A 24,308-nucleotide genomic window follows, 5' to 3' on the forward strand; every position below is an offset into this window, starting at 1 on the left:
TTTAAGGTTCAGTTCAGGTAATGCCTCTCCTTTGAAACCTTCCCGTCTTTCATTGATGATTAGGGCTCTAGCTTTAAATCAATTTACTCTATTGTTCTATGAGTATGTTCTATCCTCCCTAGTAGATTGTAAACTCTTTGAGGGCAGGGATTGTTATATTATCTTTTATCCCTAGAGCCAGCACAGTGTTTGACAAATAGTAAATGCTTAATAAATGCTTGTCAATCAGTTTGCAGCATATGAGCATGGAAGAACAAAATGATATCATCACAGATGTACATCACTGCACTAGGGGTCAGTAGACCTGGGTTCAAGTCTTCACTTTGACTCTTACATGCTGCATTAACACAGACATTAACCTCTCTGAATGCAGACATTTTTGGCCAAGTGAGTTTTATATCTTTTGCATTTCAAGCAGTTCGTAGACCCTGCACTTTGAGAGGAGAGACATTGACTAGAGAGGCAGCAAGTGAGAGAAAAGATAGTGTCTAGTCAGTACCAAAAGGAATCTGGAATTTACTTTTATTCTTTCAACCTGCTGAATTCCCTTCTACTATTGCTTCTATCACCAAGGCAATGTTGTCTAGTCAACCATACTTTACTCACTCTGCTCTTTCATAGCATCTTTTCCCTGTCAAACTTACCCTTGATGTCTATTTTAATCCAATTTTACTGGATAACAGTAAAACTGCATATTTAATAGTGTACCAAGGCTTACAAAGTATTGAAAGAAAACATTTGGTTTCAGGAGGAAGGCCATTTACTGAGATCTGGTCCATGACCTCACTCCCCACTTTAGGGATGACCTTTACCACAGTTGTTCCTTACCATCTGGCCTGCGAATGTGACCTCCACAAAGGGATCCACCAGATCCTTGCTGTCCCCCACAAATGCTTTGGTGACATTGGCCATGATGCTAGAATTCATTTTGGGCAGGCCCTCTGCTCGAAATAGTCTCACGTAGAATCTGGCCCAAGGTCTCTCGGAGGGGAATCCTTGAGGGACCAAAAGGTTCCTTTAAAAAAAGGAAAAAAAAACTTGATCTTTCATAATAAAACAAACACATAAGGGAGAAAGAAGGAAGTTGGTAGACAGGGGGATGGATTTTATCCCCCTATGAGGGGGTATAAGGATTTTTCAGCCCATAAAAAGGGTGGATATGAAAGGAATTTTTTCATGCCTCAAAAACCACAAAGGGTATGGATAAAGTAGCTAGGTGACACTGTAGAAAGAGTGCTGGAGTCAGAAAGATTTGAGTTCAAATCTAGCCTCTAACACATGCTAGCTATGTGACCTTGGGCAAGTCACTTAAACCATTTGCTTCCATTTCTTCCTCTGTAAAATGAGCTGGAGTAGGAAATGGCAAACCACTCCAGATCTTTGCCAAAAAACAAACAAACCCCAAATGAGGTCACAAAGAGTCAGACAAAACTAATCCATTAAACCAGGACTTCTTAAACTTTTTCCACTCTGGCATCTTGTCACTTTTCAGCTGTGTTCCTTGGCATTGCAGCTTGAGGGCATGCACAGTACAAAGTGCCCATGCTTTGTGTTCAGAAGCAAGGCTGCTGCCCTTAAGTTGTGTAATGCTCAGGCAGGCAAGCACTGCCAGAAACACCTTGGATTCATCACACATTTGATTTTGAATTAATTTTTGGTGTTCAGAAACCTTTCACTGTTGCCAAATTTTTCACGACCCCATATGGGGTTATGACCCATGTTTAAAGAACCACTGGGCTGAAAATAAGGTGACATAACACAGCAACCCCAACCTTTTTTTTTCCTTAATTTTACAAACCCAGGTTGATCAGTCTCACTTTTCTATCTGTTCTTCCGCGTCGGATGTTTTGGGACTGGCCTGCAGGATGTCTCCTTTTCCAGCCACACTGATATCACATTTCAGATACCCCTTGGTGCCTGTCCTGATATCAGTTGGGTCTGTGAGAAGAGCCCACTTATCACAAAACTGGTGGCCTGTAAGAATACAAATGAAAGCTTAGGTGTCAGTGTAGTAAAAAGAGGAAACTTCCTCAGCCCCTCTTGATTCTACTGCTTTCCTTCTTTTAACTATTCCCTATTTATCCCATATATAGCTTCCTTTGTATTTATTTGTTGCATATCATCTCTCCCATTTGATTGTAAGCCTCCTGAAGGTAGGGACTATCTTTTGCCTCTTTTTGTATCCTCAAAGCTTAGCACAGTGCTGGGTACATAACAGGTGCTTAATAAATATTTATTATTTGATCTGTGTGACCTTTTGCAAGTTACTTTACCTTGCTGGATCTCAGTTCCTTCATCTGTAAAATGAAGATGTTGAAGTAGATTACCTTTAACAACACTTCCAGTTCTTTTTTTTTTTTTTTTGGTGAAACTGCACATTTTTTATCAATGTACAAAACCTCCTCACCCTAGAAGTTCACTACACCCCTGGACTTCTCACACTGGAAGTTCCCTCCACGCTTATTGTCTTTTCTTCTGATAGTTAATTTCCTCCAGCACCCAGACCAGACATGTCTTCATTCCTTTCCAGGCTGAGCTTCTCACTCTCTGGACTCTCTCTATCATAACTCAGAAGTCTCCTCATTCTACAAGTGCAATCTACTCTTGGATTTCTCATACTTGAAATATACTTCTCCCTATCTAATGCCTGTATAGCATTCTGCTAAGACGCACTGGAGACCTTTGCTGCTAGATTATCCTTTCTATTTGTACAATACAGTGCCTGGCATATAGTAGGAGCTTAAAAATGCTGGCTGATTTGACTGCTACCACATGAGTTCAATATTTCAACTGGTCTTCTAGCCACCAGTCTGAATTCTCCAGAGCATCCTACATTTAGCTGCCAATATAATGTTCCTCAAGAAAAGGTATGACCCTATCATTCCCCTGTTGAATGACATTTAGTGGTTCTAGCATAAAGTCCAAGTTTGGCAGCCAGACACATAAGGACCTCCATGATGTGATAACAAACCACCATTCCAGCTTTACTTCATACTGTTCCCCCTCTCATTCTATATTCCCACCAAACTGGACTCATTAACTGTTCCCTAATCATGTCTCGCCCTTTACAGATCCTGTGAATTCACATGGCGGCAACTGGAAAATGCAACCCCAACATCTCTATCAGTTGAAAATCTTTTCTTCCTTCCAGGTCCAGCTCAGGCAAGAGCTTCCCTAGGCTCCCCTAGCCAAAAGTGATGTCTGCTTCATCAAATTTACTGGAGTACTTTGTCTGGCTCTCTCCTTTTCCTTTATCCTAGCCCACTTTGTGTTACTTATTTATGTATTGCCTCAATTCCCTTTCAGATTGTAAATTCCCTGTATCATTTTCCTTCTTTGTTTATTCAGTGCAATAAGCACAGACTTTTATGGGTGAAAATTTGTTGATGAATTTTTCTCTTTGCTTTCTCTACACTTTGATTAGACATGCATGTGGCCCTGAGGCATCCTTCTTCTGCATCCTGTGGTCCTTGGAAAGGAAAATACTTTCTCACTTCCCATCCTGGCAACAGGGTATTCCAGAGTATGAAGATTAGGAAGTTACAGAGTGATTTTAAGGAGAGTTAGGACAACCTTGGCCTCCAACATTGGAATACAACTCAATCTAGGCATCTCAGGGACACCTGCACCATAAATGGATAATGTCCAATGACAGAGACTAATGAATCATAAGACTACTCATTAGCTATTTGACATTGGGTAAGTGACTTAAAACCCTCAGATCCTCAGTTTCCTTACCTGAAAAAGGGGAGGGGAAAATGCTAATGTTTTTATTTTGCTTATTTCACAGAGTTGATAAGGGATAGACCAGTAATTAAAAACCATAAACACCAGGATAAGGAAACTCTCTCTACCAAGGCAAGTTGGTACTTTTCATTGCAATTTATAGTCTTAGACAGAATGATGGAGAGGTTAAGTGATTTGCCCAGGATCACACCGTCAGTATGTGTCAGATTCAAGACCTGAATCCAGATCTTCCTGGCTCAGTTAACTTCTCTATCCACTATGACATACAGCCTCATAGGGTTGTTAATGAGTATCAAATAAACTCACAGAAAACTAACTTCTAGAATTTTTGTAATACACAAAAAGGTTGGGAAATCAGAGATCATCTAATTCAACCTCCTCAAGAGTACATATGGTATACAAGATTACCACTATACCATAACACCTCTTAACTTCCCCTTTCTAGTCCTCAACATTCCTCATCTCTAGAATAGGAGGGGTTGGACTAGAAGATCTCAAAGGTTTTGTGGGTCAATAGCTATAAGAAGTAGAAGATGGGAGGACTAAAAGAGCTGTACATCTGGAAGGTTTTATAATGATGCTGATGATGTTAAGGAAGAGGGGAAGGAGGGAAAGGAAAAGAGAAAAGGAGGGAGAGAGAAGGGGAGGAAGAGAAGGTAGGAGGGGAAAAAGGGATAGGAGACAGGGAGAGAAAAGGGGTGGGAGAAAGAAAGGAGGGAGAAAAAGAAGGAGGGAGGGAGAAAGGAAGGAGACAATGCTACTCTACCTGGTTGGTTGTAAACCGTTCCCAGATCTACTTTAAAGGATCCTATTAGCAGACTTCCTATGAGTTTGTTGTGCATAACCTGTAGAGGAAAGAAATGAAGATTAGTGAGCAGCAAATAGTCCTGGATTTATCTTCTATAACTATGTGTAAGAAGTAAGATGGGAAGAATTGTGGGAAAAGTTATTGTCATGCATTGATCCTAAACCAGGGCACAGTAAACCTTGGATGCCAAATCCCAGGCTAGAATTTAAATGGGGGAGGATGTAAATGTGAGGATTTAACACATATTGTTAATCATATACACTTAGTGTGTCTGGTTTTACAGAATCGTTTATTATTATTCTTCTTTGTTACAAAGGATGTCTCAGTAGTGAGGCGGAAAGGGAAGGAAACATTCACAAATGTTCCTTCAAGAAACAGGCCAAATGCCAAATGTTCAAATACTACCTTTTCCATGAAAAGATGGGAGAGATCCAAAGTGAAAAATGGAAGCAGTCCCATCCTGAGGGGAAGTGCAAAAACTTGATACCAAGTCAAGTCTATTACAGGGCAGGGAGCGATGAGGCAAGGCAAAGGTAAGGTAGGTATTTTCCCATGTCGCTCCCCACCCACCCCAAATGCTTCAGGGAAATATGCAATATAGAACACTGTTAACTCTGTGGTGGGTGAGATGGAGGTGTTTAGTGAAGGTTTCAATAAAATGTAAACTCTTTATTGTGAAGAAGAACTTGAGCCCAGCCAATTACAAGGTAGGGAGTGATGGGATAAAAAGGGGGCAAAATAGAAATCCCCCCCCCAGAAAATAGGTGCTCTAGGACAATGTGTAGGAGAAAACACCATTAATACTGTTAGAGAAAGGAGGGGAGCAGGTATTTAGAGTAAGCTCCTTGAGAGCAGGATCTATTTTATTTTTTCATCTACAGAGAGGTCTGACAATGTCTTCTTTTCAAGAAGTATCAGTGTCTCTCTATTGCCTGCAATTTGAAACACAAAATCCTCTGTTTGACATGTAAAGCTCTTCACAACTTCACTCTTGCCTATCTTTCCAGACTTTTTACATATTATCCCTCCTCATACACTCTACACTTCAAGCAGGGGTCCTTAAACTGGGGTCAGTGAACTTATTTTTCAAATATCTTGAGAACTATTTAAATATAATTGGTTTCCTTTTCAAGCCTACATATTTTATTTTATGTATTGAATAGCATTATTCCCATAAGGGGTCTGTAGACTGTCTAAGGGATTCATGACAAGAATAAAAATTATAATAATATAAGATGAAAATACTATTTATATTAATTTACTTATCCAGTGTTATACCAATCAAACTCTCTAAAGAATATTATACGGAGCTTACTAGCCAAGTCACTTAACCCTAAGTTGTTAACCCTTAAGCCTCAGTTCCTCATCTATAAAATGAGCTGGAGAAGGAAACAGCAAACCACTCCAGTATCCTTGCAAAGAAAATCCTAAAGAAGTTACAGTCAGACACAACTGAAAAATGACTAAACAAATCATTGTATAAATGTATTGTAAAAATAGCAGATTAATATAGAGAAACAAAAGGTAAAAAAAATTCAAGGGCAATAATTTCAAAAAGTGGGAAGAAAGAAGATCTTCACATATCAAACTATACTACAAAGCAATAATCTTTTTTTTTTTTTTTGCTTTTTGGAGGGCAATTGGGGAAAAAAGTGACTTGCCCAAGATCACACAGCTAGTTTTTGTGCTAAGTGTCTGAGACTGGATTTGAACTCAGGTCCTCGTGACTCCAGGGATGGTGCTCTATTCACTTTGCCACTTAGCCACTCCTACAAAGCAATAATCTTAAAAATAGCTTGGCTCTGGTTAAAAAAAGAGAGAAATTGATCAAAGGAATGGATTAGGTATATAATATACAGAAGCAATCAAACATAGTAGCATAGTGTTTGACACACCCAATGACCCCAGTTCCTGGGGAAATAACTCATTATTTGGCAAAAATTTGTGGAAAGACCAGACAGTAGTCTGGCAGAAATTATGTGTAATCTCCTAACTTACACCAAGATAGACTCCAAATAGATCCATGAAATTATCTTTCCAGATATAGAGATAAGGAAAGATTCTTGACAAAACAAGAAAAAGATAAGATCACAAAATAAAAAGGAACAGTTATGATCATAAAATTTTTTTAAGATTTTGCACAAACCTAATGTAGTAAAAATTTAAAGAGAAACAGGGACCTGTAAAAAATGATATGCAAATATGTGTATACATACATATGTATATGGAAATGATTCAAGTTTATAAGACTAAGAGTCACTTCACAGTGGATATATGGTCAAAAGATATGAACAAGTAGTTTTCAAAGGAAGAAATCCAAGCTATCAATAATCATGAAAAGATACTCTAAATCACTAATAATTAGAAAAATGCAAATTAAATAGCTTTGAAGTTCTACCTCACACTTATCATATTGGCAAAGATTACAAAAGAGGAAAATATGTTGGAGGAGATCCAGGAAAACAGGTACACTAATATACTATTTGTGTAGATGTGAATTGGCTCATCCATTCTGAACAGCAATCTCAAACTGTGCCCAGATAGCTATTAAAATATGCATAGCTTTGGGCGGCCAGGTAGCACAGCGAATAAGAGCACCGGCTCCAGTGTCAGGATGACCTGGGGATCAAATCTGGGCTCAGATATGTACACCCAGAAATAACTGGCCGTGTAACCTTGAGCAAGTTACTTAACCCTGGTGGCTCAAAAAAAAAAAATGTGCATAGCTTTGACCCAGATACTCTACCAGTCATTCTATATCCCAAAGAAACTGAGGACAAAAGAAAAAGATCTGTATGTACAAAAATGTTTATAATAGCTCTTTTTATGGGACAAAAATTGGAAACTAAGGAGCATTCCTTCTGTTGGGGAATGGTTATACGAAGTATGCCATGGGAATGTGATGAAACATTATTGTGCCATAAGAAACGATGAAAGGAAAGCTGGGAAGACCTCTGTGAACTGTTGTGGAGGAAAGTGAGCAGCAGTAATTATACAATGACTTTTTGTTTCATCATTTTTCTGTCATATCCAACTCTTTGTGACTCCATTTGGGGTTTTCTCTGCAAAGATACTGGAGTGGTTTGCTATCTCCTTTGCCACTGATTTCACACATGAGGAAACTGAGGCAAACAGGATGAAGTGACTTGCTCAGGTCACACAGCTAGTAAGTGTCTGAGGCTGGATTTACATTCAGGCAATAGAAGTCTTTCTGATTCCAGGTCAGGCATTGTATCCACCATGCCATCTGGCAACACCTAGCTGCCCTTCATACAATGATAACTTCATTCTTAAGAAAAACAGCTTTGAAGGACTTCAGAACTCTGATCACTACAATGATAAAGCACTGAGTTCAAGATAACAGATGAAAAATACCACTAACCCCCTGGGAAAGAAGTGAAGAACTTCAAAATGCAGGAAAAAATCTTTTTTTAATTTTTTTTAAGCAATCGGGGTTAAGTAACTTGCTCAAGGTTACATGGCCAGGTGTTTCTGTGTGGGTGCTAAGTGTCTGAGTCGATCCCAGGTCATCCCGATACTGGAGCCGGTGCTCTTACTCACTGAGCCACCTGGCCACCCCGAGAAAAATATTTCTATTTTGAGAAATGGCTAATGTGGGAATTTTTCCTCTGGACTATGTATTGAGGGATCTGTTTTGTTGTTGTTGTTGTTGTTTTTCCCTAATGGGGGGGGGGAGGCTAATGGGGGAGGAAGATTAATTTTTTTAAATACATGTTGTTGAAAAATAAAAATAATAAACTATTTTAAATCCATAACATTATTTAAGAAGGAGTCCACAGGCTTCAGGAGACTGCCAAAGGGGTCCATAACATACACCAAAAAATGGTTAAAACCCTTGCTCTAGAGGCTAGACAAACTGGCCTTCTTACCTCTTTACCTCTGCTCACTGTCCCACATGCCTGCAATGCTCTCTCCTTCCACACCTCTACCTCCCAGAAGTTTCACATCCCCACAAAGCTCAGCTCAAGCTCATCTCCATCAAGAGGCTTTTAAAAATTGCCTCCTGTGTGAGTCTTCCCTCCCACCTTATATCACTATGCATTTATTTTCTACGTAATTGCCTCCCTTCTGCTCCCTCCCTGGCCCCAGGTTGCCCAGAACCCACCTGAGCTGGCATGGCAGAACAAAGACTCACTATCCCAGCAGGTGGGGACACCCCCCCACTTGTTTTCCCTCCCCCCTTCCCCAGCTCTAGGATTCTCATAATGCACCTCACCTGTTTGATTCCTCATACCACTGGGATGAGACTGGAGTTCCCATTTGTATTGGCTCCATCTGCCCTGACCCTGCATCCTAAGATCCTCCAAGTCTCGCGATGGTCCTGCTTCTATATCCTCTAGACCCTGTCTAGCATTGTCATATGACACATAATGACATCTAAGGACCCCTGGGCTTTTTTTTAAGCTGCCCTGAAGTTACAATTTCCTTTGTGTGTTGATTCTACCATGTAGAGTGTGAGCTCTTTGAGAAAAAGGGGCCTTCTTTTTTTTCTATTTGTACATCCAGTAAATAGCACAGCGCTTATCACAGGGTAAATGTTCTTTAAAGCCTTTTCTTTCATTTATTTATTCAGCTATCCATTCATTTACTTATCTATGAATATATAGTCTCTTCTCCCCCACTGTTCTTTGATGAAGATAGGGGGAACTACCCAAGGAGTTAGGTAACTCAGGGGATAGAACACAAGGTGTGGAGTCAGGAAGACCTAAGTTCAAATTTAGCCTTAGACTCTTAATAGCTGTGTGACCCTGGGCAAGTCACTTAACCTATGTATGTCTCAGTCTCCTTAACTATAAAATGGGAGTAATAATAGCACCTACCTGCTGGGATTGTTTCAAGGATCAAATGAGATAATATCTGTAAAGAACTTTAGCACAGTGTCTGACACATATTAGGTGCTATATGAATGTTTGTTTTTTATTTTCCTTCCTTCACACTGAAGTCAATGACTGCCTCGCTTATGAGTTTGAATCCCCAAAGCCTCGCATAGTGCTTGGCACCTAATATTCAGACAAGAGGTTCAATAACCTGCCTTAAATCATGCAACTTGTAAAAGGCAGAATCAAGATTCACACTCAGGACCTCTGCCTCCCAATTCAGCCTTCTTTCTATGGCAGTTTACTAATGGAACCACAAGTACTGACCACTTCCCTTCTACTCCTCCCCCCAAATTTCCAGTACCTTGCACATCATAATTAATAAGTCACTCAATTAAACAATTCAATGACTGAATAAACTAATGAATCTAGAATTTTAAAAGAGCATTTGCTATATTATAATCACACTGTTACATTCTGTTGGGTGGGGGGAAGGGAGTAGAGGTAGGCTGTTTCTTTAGAATAAGTCCAAACAAATTCACAAGAAGAAAAAACAAAACTGGCCTCAGCAAAGGCATTATTATGAAAATGATAGCCCAAAGCCTCCTTGTTCACAGTCACCACTGTCCCTTTCCTAAGACTTGAGGAAGAAAAGAAGGACATTTCATCCTCTCTTATCAGCCCTGGGACAGCTGTTTCCAAAATGAAATGCAAGAAATTCAAATGAATTTTTTCAGCATTAAATGAGACTTCTGGACTGTGGTGAATGTCAGGGGGAGGGATGGAAAACCAAGCTTGAGTCTCTCTTTAGAACAGACAAGAGGCAGGTACTTCATGCCTCAGGCTCTACAAGGTGGAATTGTTTCCCATCTTTCACAAAGACAAACTCAGGGACAGGGCTGCTGCCCCAACAACATCTGCCCCACCATTTCTGGGGCTTGACTTCTCCCATATAGATTTTTATTCTGGGCTCTCTGCTGAAACAGGGCATTAGAAACATAATTGGACCTGGAGGAAAGAGACCTGAGTTTAAATCCTCACTCCAACCAATGTTACTAGCTATGGTTCTGCGGATAAGTCATTTTAACCCCCAGAATCTCAATTTTTTTATATGTAAAATAGTGGAGTCCTCTGACAGTGGTACATAGTTTTGCTCTGACAGCATAAATGGCTATAATATAATAACAGCTAACATTTATGTTGCACTTACTACATGCTAGGCATTGTGTTAAACCCTATAATTATTATCTCTCTGACATTTATATTCTGCTTACTATGTGCTACTGTGTTAAGTGCTTTAAAAATATTATCTCATTTGATCCTCAAAATAACCCTGGGAGGTAGGTACTATGATTATCCCCATTTTACAGATGAAGAAACTAAGGTTAAGTGACTTGCCCAGGGTCATACATCTAATAAGTGGCTGAAGCCAAATTTGAATTGAAGTCTTCTTAACTTCAGATCTAGTGCTATATCCACTGCTTTACCTGTATGTAAACTTAGCCTATATATAAACTGGGACTTATGACTATAGGTAGACAGATTCTTAGGTACTTTGGCTTCAGAAGGCTTGGGTTCTATCACTAATCAATCAAGTGATATCAGGCAAATTACCTCCTTTCCCTGTACCAAAGTAAAAGCAGTCCTGATCCTGATTCATGGGAGAATTTTATCAAACTTATAAAGAATCAGTATGTATACCACACAAATTATTCTCCAAAATTGAGAAAGAAAGCACTTATCCAGACTCCTTTAATGGGACAAATATAATCCTAACACCTAAACCCGGGAAGGATAAAGCAAAGAAGAACTACAGACCAATATATTAATTAATCATTACTGATGAAAAAAATTTTTAAATAAAATCCTGCCAAATAGACGAAAGCAACTCATCCAAGAAACCATTCATTATGGTCAAGTTGGATTTATGCCAGGGATTCAAAGATGATTCAACATTAGGGAAAACAATCAATGCAATCATATTAAAAGCAAAAATAAGAACAAAACCCTCAAGATTATCTCAATGAATTTAGAAAATGTCTTTGAAAAAGTATTACAATCAGGGCAGCTAGGTGACACAGTGAAATAGAGCACAGCCCTTGAGTCAGGAGAACCCGAGTTCAAATGTGACCTCAGACACTTAACTAGCCGTGTGACCTTGGGCAAGTTGCTTAACCCCAATTGCCCTCAAAAAAAAAAAAGAAAAGAAAAAGTATAACACTCATTTATATTTTTAAAAAACCTACAAAGTATAGGCATGGAGGAAACTAAAAACATCATTTCTCCCTGGGCCTCAGTTTCCTCGTCTTTAAAACAGGATTATTCAGTGCTTCTTAAACTATGGGTTGTGACCCAAAAAAATCTGGCAACAGTGAAAGGTTTCTGAATGTGCAACGACTGAAATTTAATTAAAAATCAAATGTGTAATGAATCCCTGGTGTTTCTGGCAGCACTCATCTGTGTTGCATCACACAACTTCCCTGCAACCTTGGTTCTGCCCTCAGGCCATGCAACACCAACCAAGACTGCTGAAAGGCAAAAAGGGCTCCAGTGGAAAAAGTCTAAGAAGCCAGGTACCAGATGATGTTTAAGCTTCTATGAGTTTATGAGACTTTGTTTTTCTCATCACCTGGAAAGTTATTTCAATTTTCATTCAAATGACTACCTTTAAGAGGCTGTTGTTCCTTTTTTAAATTTTTCATCTCTTCCCCCAAAGGTTGTTGTTGCTGCTATTGTTATTATATTTAGATATGACAAATCATTTCCTTTTTTTCCAAGTTAGAGAAGAGAACCAGGAAATATCCCTCCCACTTCCCAATATTCTCAGCATTCAGCACACTGATATTTGACTCTTACCCTATACATAATATAAAAGACTCTTATTAGTTCTTTTAAAAAATCTCTACCTTTATTCACTCAAAATCTATTCATTCCTTATCTACCGTGTTTCCCCGATAATAAGACCTATCCCGAAAATAAGCCCTCCCCTTACTGTGTAAGATTCCTCTAAAATAAGCCCTCCCCCGAAAATAAGCTCTATTGAGATTGCTCCTGTAGTGAAGGTGATCCCCTGCGCTACACGCTACATTACGGTACCCTCTGTATGCACCGTCCAGCAGTGAGCGCGTCATCCTGTTCTTCCCCAGTGATTTGCTTATTGAATAAAGGTACATTTTTTTTGTTCACATTTACCTGTTTATTAAAATTGCTGTCAATGTTCATTAAAATAAGCCCTCCCCTGAAAATAAGCCCTCTGGTGTTTTTCTGTCCAAAAAATTAATAAGACAGTGTCTTATTATCGGGGAAACATGGTATTAATGTGGATCAGTGTATTTGTGTTAGAGTTTAAGTCCCGATAGAGTAGAGGGACAGCCTAGCTCTCTAACATGCATGCAGAAAACTAGCCTTTAGCAATTTTAGATGAAGAAGAAGTAGTGGATAATTGTGTAACCAGAAACTACCCCAGGTCAGCCCTTAGAGGCATGTGTGCAATGAATAGCTTTTATCAGATTGCATGCTGTCTTGAGGGGAGGGGGCAGAGGAGGGGAGGAAAATTTAGAACTCAAAATCTTATAAAAGTGAATGTTGAAAACTAAAGATAAATAAATAAATTTAATTAAAAAAAGAAGCATATGTACCATGCTCTTTTGATGTGGTTTCCATATGGGCTTCCTAAAAAACCAGGATGATTTCACTATCATGGTGAAGAAACAGACTGCAGATTATCTGTTAAACTAGAATTAGGTATTCATTCCAAAAACACAAGCAGGCCAAGGCTCTAGCACTTTCCTGCCTGGTTGGTTCAAGTGAGAAAGATAGACCATAAGCCACCATCAGCCTCCAGGTGGAGAGAATGGACTGAGTTGACATGTTCCCCATGATGGGCTTCTATTCTTCATGTCTTTACCTTTGTCCATTGTTGTTCTTAGGTGAAGGATTATCCGACTAATCTAAAACCTTGTGAGCTCCAAAATATAAATGAATAAATAAAATGGGAAATTGGACCACCGGAGGTCCAAGACATGGACTCCATGCCAGATTTTGTAGTTGGGTAAACCGAGTGATAAGCAAAGTTCTGAAGAAGCTGCTTGACCCGGCATAGCAATGGATTGAAGGCAATGAAGAGGAAGTAACAACAACTTATCTAGTGGATATGACACATTTGGAATGAACCTGGTGGGGCAAATGTTTTATCATAACTGCTTCAAGGTTGAACTCACTTTCCCCAAGGGACTAAAGTGGAATAGGGAAAAGTATATCCCAGGTACTGGGGAAAATGCTTTGAAACTTTTTTCTTGCTAAATGTCTCAGTTTGTAAAAGCTGTGATATTAATTAACCCAGTGATATGGGGGCACTAATTACTGGCAGTTAAAACTGGGGAAAATGAGTAAGCTACCGTTTGATAAACCCCAAAGCTCCAGCTTCTGGAATAAGAACTTGCTGTTTGACAAAATCTTCTGGGAAAACTGGAAAATAGTACAGCAGAAACTAAGCATAGACCAACATCTTACACCATATACCAAAATAAAGTCAAAATGGGTAAAGATTTAGATATAAATTCTAATAAAAGAAATTTTAAAAATAAAAAAAAATACTGGGGAACGTACATGAGTGAAGGTTTGAGGCAATAGAAGCAAAACATCCCACTGCTCCTCAAAGATACCCTCTAGAACCCGGGGGAGAGGTGTTGCTAGTCTTGCTCTGGGGGACCTGATTGATCAGTAGAAGGGGGAGCTGAGATAAACAAACTCCACGTCACCCCCAAAGCTTATACAGACTACAATTATGATTTTAATGAAGAATGAGAATCATGTGAGAATTCCTATAGTGCACATTAGTAATAATCATTTATAGTGATATAGTTATTTGAGCTTTACAACATGTAAAGGTGGTAAAGAAAGGTGTGAGGGTGGTAACAGAAGAATTATTATCCGCATGTTATAAGTAAATTGAGGTGGAAAGTAAGGAAGTAATTTGTTTAAAGTCACTTACAGCTAGTAAGTTGTAGAAACAGAACTTGACCCCAAGTACTCGAATTCCATATTCACGAGCTTTGATTGTTTATGAAAACCTGTACATTTTCACAAGTAATGTCTAGCAGGGGTGCCTGACCATAGGCTGAAAAGTGCACATGTTCTAACTTTAGGTCTCCAGAAAGGTCTACCTACCCCATCTCCCTCCAAAAATATTTCCAGATGTGACAACTCAAGCCTAGAATTTCTTTAATGGGAACTGACTTCTCTGCACACAATAGGCACTTAATAACTGAATTCAATAGACAAGTCTCTTTCATTAGGAAATAAAGATGTAGAACATGGAACCAAAATCACACCAAAATATAAAAGAAATAATGTTTTTTGGGTGGTGGTGCAGCAGATAAAAGCACAGGCCTGGAATCAGGAAGACCTGATCTGAACATGGCTTCATATACTTAGTAACTATGTGACCCTGGACGAGTCACTCAATCTCTGTTTGCCTTATCTATAAAATAGGGAAAATAATAGCACTTACCTCCCAGGGTTGTTGTAAGGATAAAAGTAGATATTTGTAAAGTGTTTTGTAAACCTTAAAGTATTCTATAAACGGTGATTATCATCCTTATTACTGAAAGAAGGACACCCAAAGACACTAACACCTAAAAATTTATTTTTAGACCATGACAGGGTAAAAGGGTTAGGGTTAGAAATAGGAATTTGAGAACACTAAAGATAAACTTTATCTTCCTCATAATTTTGTTTATGATTGGCTCCTGGTAATAATAAGTGGTAATTATTTTCATATTTTATGTGGGCACAGTACTTAAAAACTGAGATGGGGTAGAAGAAGTACTGGTCACAAAACTGACAAAATACAATTAAATGCAAGGAAACCCAATGCTACTGGAGTTGAGACCCAAGTACACTCAGTTCACTGCTAGTAGAACTGCAAATTTATAGACTTATTTGAGCTAGCAATGTAGGCATATGCAATTAAAGTTACCCAAATAGTCATGTCCAATAATTAGATCATTCCATTGTTAGAAATATGCCCTGACTGAATTATTGACCACAGCCCTCCAAGAGCCATGTATTCAGATTTTCATAGCAGAATTATATGTAATTGCAAACACATATACACACAACCGGAAGTAAACAAATAAGGGAGCCACTAAATAAAGTGTGGCACATTCATGTAATAGAATACCATATCGCTAGTAAGATGGACAAGCATAAAGAATAAAAAAGAAAAAAATCTGGAAAGATCTTAATTTGTTGTTGTTCAGTGGTTTCAGTCTTAGACAAATCTTTGTGGCCCCATTTGGAGTTTTTTTGGCAAAGATACTGGAGCTATTTGTCATTTCTCCAGCTCGTTTTACAGATGAGGAAATGGAGGCAAACTGGGTTAGGTGACTTGCCCAGGGTCACACTGCTAGTAAGTGCCTGAGGCTGCATTTGAACTCAGGTCATCCTTACTTCAGGCCTGGTGATCTACCCACTATGCCATCAAAGTGCCCAAGATCTTAAGGAAATGATACAAATTTTAAAAGGAGAATAAGAAAAATGGAGAGCATTGCTAACCATAGAGCACGTGATTATAAGTGAAGGTCATTTGATAGATCCCCTCTTAGAGGGAGGGATTAAAAAAACCTAATTTTAAAAATATTTTTATAAATATATCATATTTATATATAATATACATAATATATAAATGTATATATAAAATATATATTTACAAATCTATTATATTTCTATTTTTATAAACATAATTATGTTAAGATGAATTCAATTCATGATACTTTATGCATTGAAATTAATTCATTTTAACAAATAGTAACAACTAGCTTGTATTGGTGTTTAATGTTAAATTTTTGACAAAATATTTAATAAAGAAAAAGCATTGGTCTGTAGAGAAGATCTGAGCTCAGTCTAGATGTTCCCATTTCCTAGCTCTTTCCTCCAGACAAGTCGCTTCACCTCAAGCCTCTTTTTCATTGTCTATAAAACGGAGGTGATCTCACATTATGCTCACAATGCTCAATCTCCTTATCTCTGTCTCCTGGCTTCCTTCCCCGGGTCTCAGCTAAAACGTCACCTTCTGCAAAAAGTCTTTCTTGATTCCCCTTTATCACAGTGCCTTCCCTTGGAGACTACCTCCGACTTATTCTGTAACTATCTCATTTGTACGAAGTTGTTGGCATATTGTCTCTTCTGTTAGCCTGGGAGCTCCTTGAGAGCAGGAGCTAGCTTGGGATTTTTTTGAGGGGGGGAGGGAGGGTGGGTTGCTTTTTTTCTGTCTCCTATTTGTAACAGTGCCCGGCACATAGTAGATGAACAATAAATATCATTGATTTAACTTGATTTATCTGTACTCTCTGCCTGTCAGGATTGTTGTGGAGTAGTGTTTTTTAAAGCTCAAACCATTGTAAAAGTATGATTTATGATTACAGTTATTACTTTTCAATTATTAGGATTCACTAATACTACTAGAACTCATTAAATCACTACAGGCTTATAAAGTAAGTAATGGTCCATATCTATCACATCATCATAGCTTTGCCATTCCTCCTTAAGATAGATTGTTGCTGTTGTTGTTTAATCACTTTCAGTCACATCTGATTCCTTTGTGATTTCTTTTGGAGTTTTCTTGACAAAGATATTGGAGTGTTTGCCATTTCTCTCATCAGCTCATTTTGCAGATGAGGAAACTGAAGCAAATAGGGTTAAGTGACTTGCATAGGGTCACACAGCTAGTAAGTGTCTGAGGCCAGATTTTAACCCAGGTGTTCCTGATTCCAGGTCAGGTACTCTATCCTGTGCCACTCAGCTGCCATGTGAGGTAGGGAGGGCAGCTGTTATTGATATCCCAATTTTACAGATAAGGAAACTAAGACTAAAAGAGATTAAATGGCCCAAGGTCACACACAGTGAACAGACATCGCATCTTTGTGCGTTTATGCTAATTGGTGATATGACTTTCTTAATGCCTGCTAGTCATACATTCTACCTTTTCAGTTTTATAAATGGGATAATCATTGCCAACAATCTAGGTTACAACTTCTCTCTTGCTATACCTTCAGCTCAGCATTTGATTTCTTCTCTGCTTTCATTTGCATGGAGAGTTAACATCATATTGAATGAATTTTTAAGAGAACTTGACCAACACCACTGAGAGCAGTAGGATTATCGATATTATGGGCCTGCCATAGTAATAGCCTAGTGATGGGGATAGTGATTATTAGCACTTACCATAATGCCTAAAACACAGCAAGTGCTTAATAAAAGCTAGTGGACTGACTGGTTATGTTGCTCTTCTAATTTTATGAAGTACTTTAAGAGGTCTCTGAGCTCCCTTCTTCAGATGAGTTTCCCCACTGCTTATAATGAGACCAAAAATTCTACCATTCAAATTTCATTTATTTGGTTTTTTAGACTTTTCAGTTCCTTGGAGTTGCCCATTAAAAAGTAATTATCTCCTGGGAGGGGTGACACCTTAAGCTTGTTTCATGTTCTGGCCTTTTCCTCATGTATTCCATAGTTAGTATGCACTCCATTTTCTTGACTCTCTTTTAAAAATTTCCATTATTTCATTAAAGTCTTTCCAGATTTCTTTGTACTCCTCATTCTTGTCGGCTTGAACTGTGTTACAGTATCCTATAACATGAATGTGCCATAATTTATTTAACTACTCCCTTACTATTTAAGAGTTATGGTTTTTCTTAATCTAACAACGAATTTCCTAACAATAAGAACTTTCCAAAAATGAAATGAGCTGCCTCATGAGGAAATAACTTCCTAACACCAAAGATCAGAAGACAGCTTCTCAGGGATATTATAGAGGGATTTCTATTCACACACAATGGAAAAACAAGGAATTTGGAGTCAGAAAACCAAGGTACCAATATTGCCTCTCTCACCATCTATGTGACCGTGCTCAAGGTATATAACTTCTAGTGCATAGTGTCAAACTTGCTAGCCACCCACCAAACTCTGAGTGCAATTACAATGCAACATAGACAGCATTAATTTGTGGTTTTCTATATCAGTATGGAGGGGTAGCAAGGTGACTCAGTAGATAGAGAGCTGGGCCTGAACTCAGGAAGACCTGAGTTCAGATCTCAAACACTAACTAGCTGTGTGAGTCACTTAACTGTGTTTGCCTCAGTTTCCTCATCTGTAAAATGAGCTAGAGAAGGAAATGGCAGACTATTCCAGTATCTTTGCCAAGAAAGTCCCAAATGGGCTCACAAAGAGTCAAACACAACTGAAATAACTGAGCAATAAATATCAATATGGGACCTGCTGGAATGCATTTCTATTTGAGTCTGATACCATTGCTAATGGACTCAGATTCCTCATCTGTAAAAAGAGAGGGGTGAACTAGATGTATCTAAGGATTCTTCCAATTCTAAATCTATAATTCACCATCTGTAAAGATGGTTGATCAGGAGTGCCTAACCTCTACCACCAAAAAGTCAGTTTGGAGAGCTTTCCTCTTGACCCATAGAGTATAGATATGCCCATTGGCACCTTGTTAAGAAGATAGAGACTCCCTATGAGTAGGTGTCAGGGACCTGGAGATATCCCAGGGTAAACTGGATAGTTTGAAGCTACCCCTAAAGGATTTTTTCTCCTTTTTTTCATGGTGTCAGGATACCCATGCCAAGATCAGCTCCCTCTTTTTACTCCTCTCTTTTTACCATTAGGGGACACTCTGTTTTCGAGAGCTAGGATCCAGCAAGCAAGCCATGTCCTGAGCTTGGCATAACAACAATCCTTTGTGCTGCCCCTCTGGATGATCTCAGCCGCAGCAAAATTCAGAATTGTTTCATATCAGCCCAGGTGGTCCCTGAGCTGAGACAAGAGCTTGCTTGTCCAGACACGTTCTGGTCATGAAACCCTGCTATGAATCAAACTCACCTCATTGTTGCTGTTACCCCCTCATTGCTATGGCTAGAGCTCATTGCATGTTTCTTTGTCTAGTCACTAGTACACGAGCCAAGATTTAGCCTTGCTGCAGCAGGCGTCCTTCTAGAGGAGATCCCAGCATATGTGTCTAGTTTTCTCCTCCAACAATGCAATATTTTGTTTTTGTTGTTGTTGGTTTGTTTTCTGATTATAACCATCGTTAGCTCTTTGGTTTTATTTTGTTTTTCAAAGTTAATGGTTAGGATACTATTTCTGTGAGTTCTTTGGTATTTTTCAGAGTTAACAGTGGTTGTATAACCTCCGTCACTCTTTGATCATTTTCAGAGTTTGATGATGGTTACCACAAATGTTTATTAAGCAGAACTATATGTCAGGTGCTGGGGGATATATGAAGTTTGTTTTTTTTGTTGTTTTGGGGTTTCTTTTGGCAAGGCAATTGGGGTTAGGTGACTTTCCAGGGTCACACAGTTAGCAAGTTATACAAAGTTTAAATATAAGATGATCCCTGCCCTCAATAAATAACAAGAATTTATGTTTACATAGTATTTTATTTGAATTTTCCCATTTGATCTTCTTCTTTGGGGATAGGGGATCAGGTACTTAGTAATTATTCAATTGAAGCTGTAGCCATTAGCAGTCACCTTAGTGATGGACCCATCATACTGAAGCATAAAATCCTTTGAGTAGAAGAGAACTGAGAGGTCATCTAGTCTAACTTCTATGTGATGTTTGAATTCCTTCCGCTGTTATTCAGTCATGTCCAATCCTTCATGACCTCATTTAGAGTTTTCTTGGCAAAGATACTGGAGTAGTTTGCCATTTCCTTCTCCAACTCATTTTACAGATGAGGAAACTGAGGCAAACAGGGTTAAGTGACTTGGCCAGGGTCACACTGTTAGTAAGTTCTGATGCAGGACTTGAACTCAGGAAGATGAGTCTTCCTGACTCCAGAGCCAGCACTCTATCTACCACACCACCTATCTGTCTTTTTTGAATCCCTTCTAAAATATACTCAACTAGGAGTCCTGTACACTCCTCTTTAAGACCTTCAATGATGAAGAATTCATTTCTTTTCAAGGGGTTCCATTCTGTATATGTAAACATCAGAACAATTGCAAAGTGCCTGACAGGGAAAATGGTTTCATTGAAACCATTGTATATTCTATGAAACCTCTCGCATATTTCTGACCAGTTGTTGAGGTTTTTTTTCTCACTATATCTTATTTTCAATTCCAAATTCTTCCCCTCCCTCCTCTTCCTTCCCTAGTGATTTCTTAGAGGTTGGTTTTCAGTGACTAGGACTGGTTCCAAGATGATCAAGTTGACTGAGACCCTTAAGAGGGTAGACATTGGTCAGAGGAGCTCTCCTCTGTACCAACCTATAAAAGAGGGGCAACAGATCTTTTGATCCCTTTTCTCTTTTTTCTACTTTTCTCTTACAAAAAATTCTGGCAAGCATCAAGTCACATGTGGTGAGTTGTATATGATTGTCTAGGGGTCCTGAGAGAGGAATTCTTAGAAATTCAGGATCTCAGAGTCCTGCCCAAATTCTACCTATTTCTCTTTCTTGAGTATAGGTAAGAAGTCAGGGAACTGGAAGTAAACTTTCCCAGACTAAGAGAAGGCAGTGGCATCTGGGCAATGGTGAAGAAGTAAGAAGTAACAGAAATAAACGTGCTTGCTCACGTACCTGGAAGGAGTCATTTGTGAACAATGCTCCTGAACTCCCTGCTCCTGAACACAAAAGGGGGAAATCAAAAATTTGCTAGGCATGATGATTCTAGAATCATCCATCAGAAAATGGAGATTTCTTGAGGAGAAAATCATCCATCAAAAAATGGCGATTTCAAATCCACAAGATAGGCTTTTAAATGCCTAAAACAGGTGGTCTCAACAAAATCCACACCAGCTTAGGGCATAGTCTTGAGAGTAAAGTCAAGTAATCAAGAGTTTGGAAATTCAGTCAACAAACATTTGTTAGTATTGTATGTGTTGGGCACTATCCTGGGCATTGGGATGTGAAGACAGAAGTAAGATGACCCCTGCCCTGAAGGTACTTAACTTACATCATATCTACAGGGATATGCAATATGTACACAAAACAAAAGCCAGGTAATTTGGAGGGGAAGCTCTAACTGCTGAGGGGATTAGGAAAGGTATCCTGTAGAAGATGGCACTCAAGATGAGTTTTGAAGATTATAAGAGATGGAAGTAAGGAGGGAATGCATGCTAATGCAAAGGTATACAGCCAGGAAATGCAGAGCAATGTGTGTTTAATAATAAAAAGGTCAGTAAGAAAGCTGACCTTTCTGAGAAGGGGTTGAGGTGGGGAATTGAGCAGCTTGCCTCTTGGAAAAGAAAAGAGGATTGCTCACATGACCCACATACTCAAAGGAGCTGCAGCAAAGGGATTCGAGCCATGACATTGAAGAACAAGAAATCAGAATCTTGACCATATTTGGAGATTTCCCAGAGTAAATGCTTATAGGAGTGGGGGTGAGAATGATGAGCCAAAGAGATAAAATGACACTTTCTTGTCAGTCCCTAGAATTAAATCCATCCTACATGAGCCTAGAGCTTGGCAGGGAAGCCAAGGGAAAGGAGTATCAGGGCCACACGTTACATGTAGACTGGATTAGATGTCTGAGGCCTTTACTAGCTCTGGATAAGCCAGCATTCACTTGTTACCACATGATTCCCCATGGAGAAAGAAAAAAAAGCAGGAGGGGAAGGAATGGAAAAATAAAGGAAGAAAGGTGGAGCACCCAGGTAGCACAGCGAGTAAGAGCACCGGCTCCAGTGTCGGGATGACCTGGGAATCGAATCCAGGCTCAGACACTTAGCACCCACCCAGAGACACCTGGCCATGTAACCTTGAGCAAGTTACTTAACCCCAATTGCTTAGGGGCGGCCGGCTCAGTGAGTAAGAGCACCGGCTCCAGTGTCAGGGTGACCTGGGGATCGAATCCGGGCTCAGATACTTAGCACCACACCCAGAAATAACTGGCCATGTAACCTTGAGCAAGTTACTTAACCCCGATTGCTTTAAAAAAAAAAGGAAGGGAGGGAGGGATGGATAGAGGGATAGGGGAGAGGGAGGGAGGGAGAGAGAGAGAGAGAGAGAGGGAGAGAAAGAGCAGGAGGGATAAGTAAAGAGAGAGGGAGAGAGAGAGAGAGAGAGAGAGAAGAAATCAATATTACCCAACTCAAACTGACCAGTTGGGTACCCAGACCTTTTACTACTCACAAATCATTGTCTGTCTTTCATTCTCAAAGAGGACCAATGACATCACGAGAGTGATGTCTTGACTTAGGTGTGAATTGGATTTAAGTGATCCAGAGATGCACAAAGTTATCAGCCTCACTCTCTTCTCCAGTAAGTTGTCAGTGACAAATCGAAAGTCAAGATGACTAGCTATGGCCCAGGATTCAAGGGGTGACCTTTATCTTTTTAAACTAAGGTATTTCCCAGATCTCAGTTTGTCTGAGAACAGTCCCCTGACAATCAAGCTTGTCAGGAAGAGAATCAGAAGCTTCAGGAAAGGAAACAGGAATATGGTTTATGAGAAAAGAGGCTGAGAAAAATATTAAAGGGAGAGGTAGGAGACTGTCCAAGACAAATTAAGCTAATATTTCAATTTTGCTAAAATTCCTAATAAAATTAAGAGAAAATGAATCCTGTCTTTTCAATATTGACAAATAAAAACTTTGCACCCCAGAAGGAGATTATTTGCAGCCTGCGTCTAATATCCATGCTCTCTTAATATGTCTGATTCAATTAAATTATTCTATTTACTAAGTTATAATGTGCTTCTAATAGCCACAGGCATTTTCTCCTCAATAGATTTTTCCCCTCCCTCCCAAACTGCTTTGTTCAGGCAATTTTAAACTAAAGACTCTATTTCTCAGTGCCCATTATAGGACCATTTTAATATTACACCTTAGCCTCTGGAGGATATACAGACTGAGAGTCTTATGACCTAGCATAGACTCCTTTTATGAAGCAGAGCTGTCACAGTGGATGGCATACTTACTGAGATTTTGATGATTTTGTCAAAAAGATGCACCTGGGGCCCGATAAAGTCAAACACGAAATACTGTTTTAAAAAAAAAAAAGATACATGCATTGGTGACAGGAAGCAGGAGAGAAGAATGGAATCTCTTTTATAGCTAAAAGAGCATTGAATTTGGAACAGAAAACCTACTACTAAGTTCTGACATTTACCAGTTTCGTGACCTTGGACGAGGTGCTTGGTTTCCTCATCTACAAAATGGAGGTAGTGCTAACTAAGGTCAGGAAATTTCCCTCTTTGTAACTTCTGCCCACTGCTCTTAGACATGGGGTCATATAGAACAAATCCAACCCCTCTCCCAGGGGATAGCCCTTTGGTTCTTAACATATTTGTAATACACAACTATGATGACCCATTATTTAGTTCTCCAAACTAAACAAATATCCCAATTACTTCAAGTAATCACTTCTAGGTGTTTTTATTATTCAATACTCTTATTACTATTAACATTTAGAAAAGGCTATAGTCAAAATGGATTGATTGATTAAATAGTTATTTGATCCTGTTCATGTTATATAAAGAAATACCATCTATTCAGGGAAGGATACTGGAGTAGAAGGAGCTAGGAATCTGGACATTTGTATATGAATCCCAATGTGCCACTAACCAGTTATAAACTACTTAGGCTTCAAGCCCTTTCACCAATTTGGGACTCAGTTTGCTAATCTATAAAATTGAGAGCTGGAATGGATAATTGCAACAACCACTTCTCAATCTAATAATCCATGATTCAATATTGTGGAATAAAAGTCAATCCTTGTCCTGGGATGGTTATCAGTAGCTGCACCTTTAATAAATGCCTTCACCAACCACAGTCCCCAATTCCCTATACCACCAGCAGTTAATGGGTGTTGAGTACAGCAACCTCAGCCCCAATGACTCATAAGCAAATATTTAAGCACAATGCTAAATTCATAATAAATCTTTATGAAATAA

General features: G+C 39.1%; 1 protein-coding gene across 1 annotated transcript in view; it reads right to left on the reverse strand.

Moving 5' to 3' along the window:
• FER1L6 (fer-1 like family member 6) overlaps positions 1-24,308 on the reverse strand; it is a 199,569-nt gene that overhangs the window by 169,676 nt on the left and 5,585 nt on the right. The window contains exons 3-6 of the mRNA XM_069081306.1: positions 23,334-23,396; positions 4,514-4,592; positions 1,818-1,974; positions 829-1,015 (exon numbers count right to left, since the gene is read on the reverse strand). Coding sequence (XP_068937407.1) covers positions 829-1,015; positions 1,818-1,974; positions 4,514-4,592; positions 23,334-23,396 — 486 coding nt within the window. The remainder of the gene's footprint in view (positions 1-828; positions 1,016-1,817; positions 1,975-4,513; positions 4,593-23,333; positions 23,397-24,308) is intronic.

Source organism: Petaurus breviceps, unplaced genomic scaffold (assembly GCF_028583685.1).
Source record: "Petaurus breviceps papuanus isolate PSGF00001 unplaced genomic scaffold, PetGlider_PUasm1.0 98, whole genome shotgun sequence".
In the NCBI taxonomy this organism is placed as follows: Eukaryota; Metazoa; Chordata; class Mammalia; order Diprotodontia; family Petauridae; genus Petaurus; species Petaurus breviceps.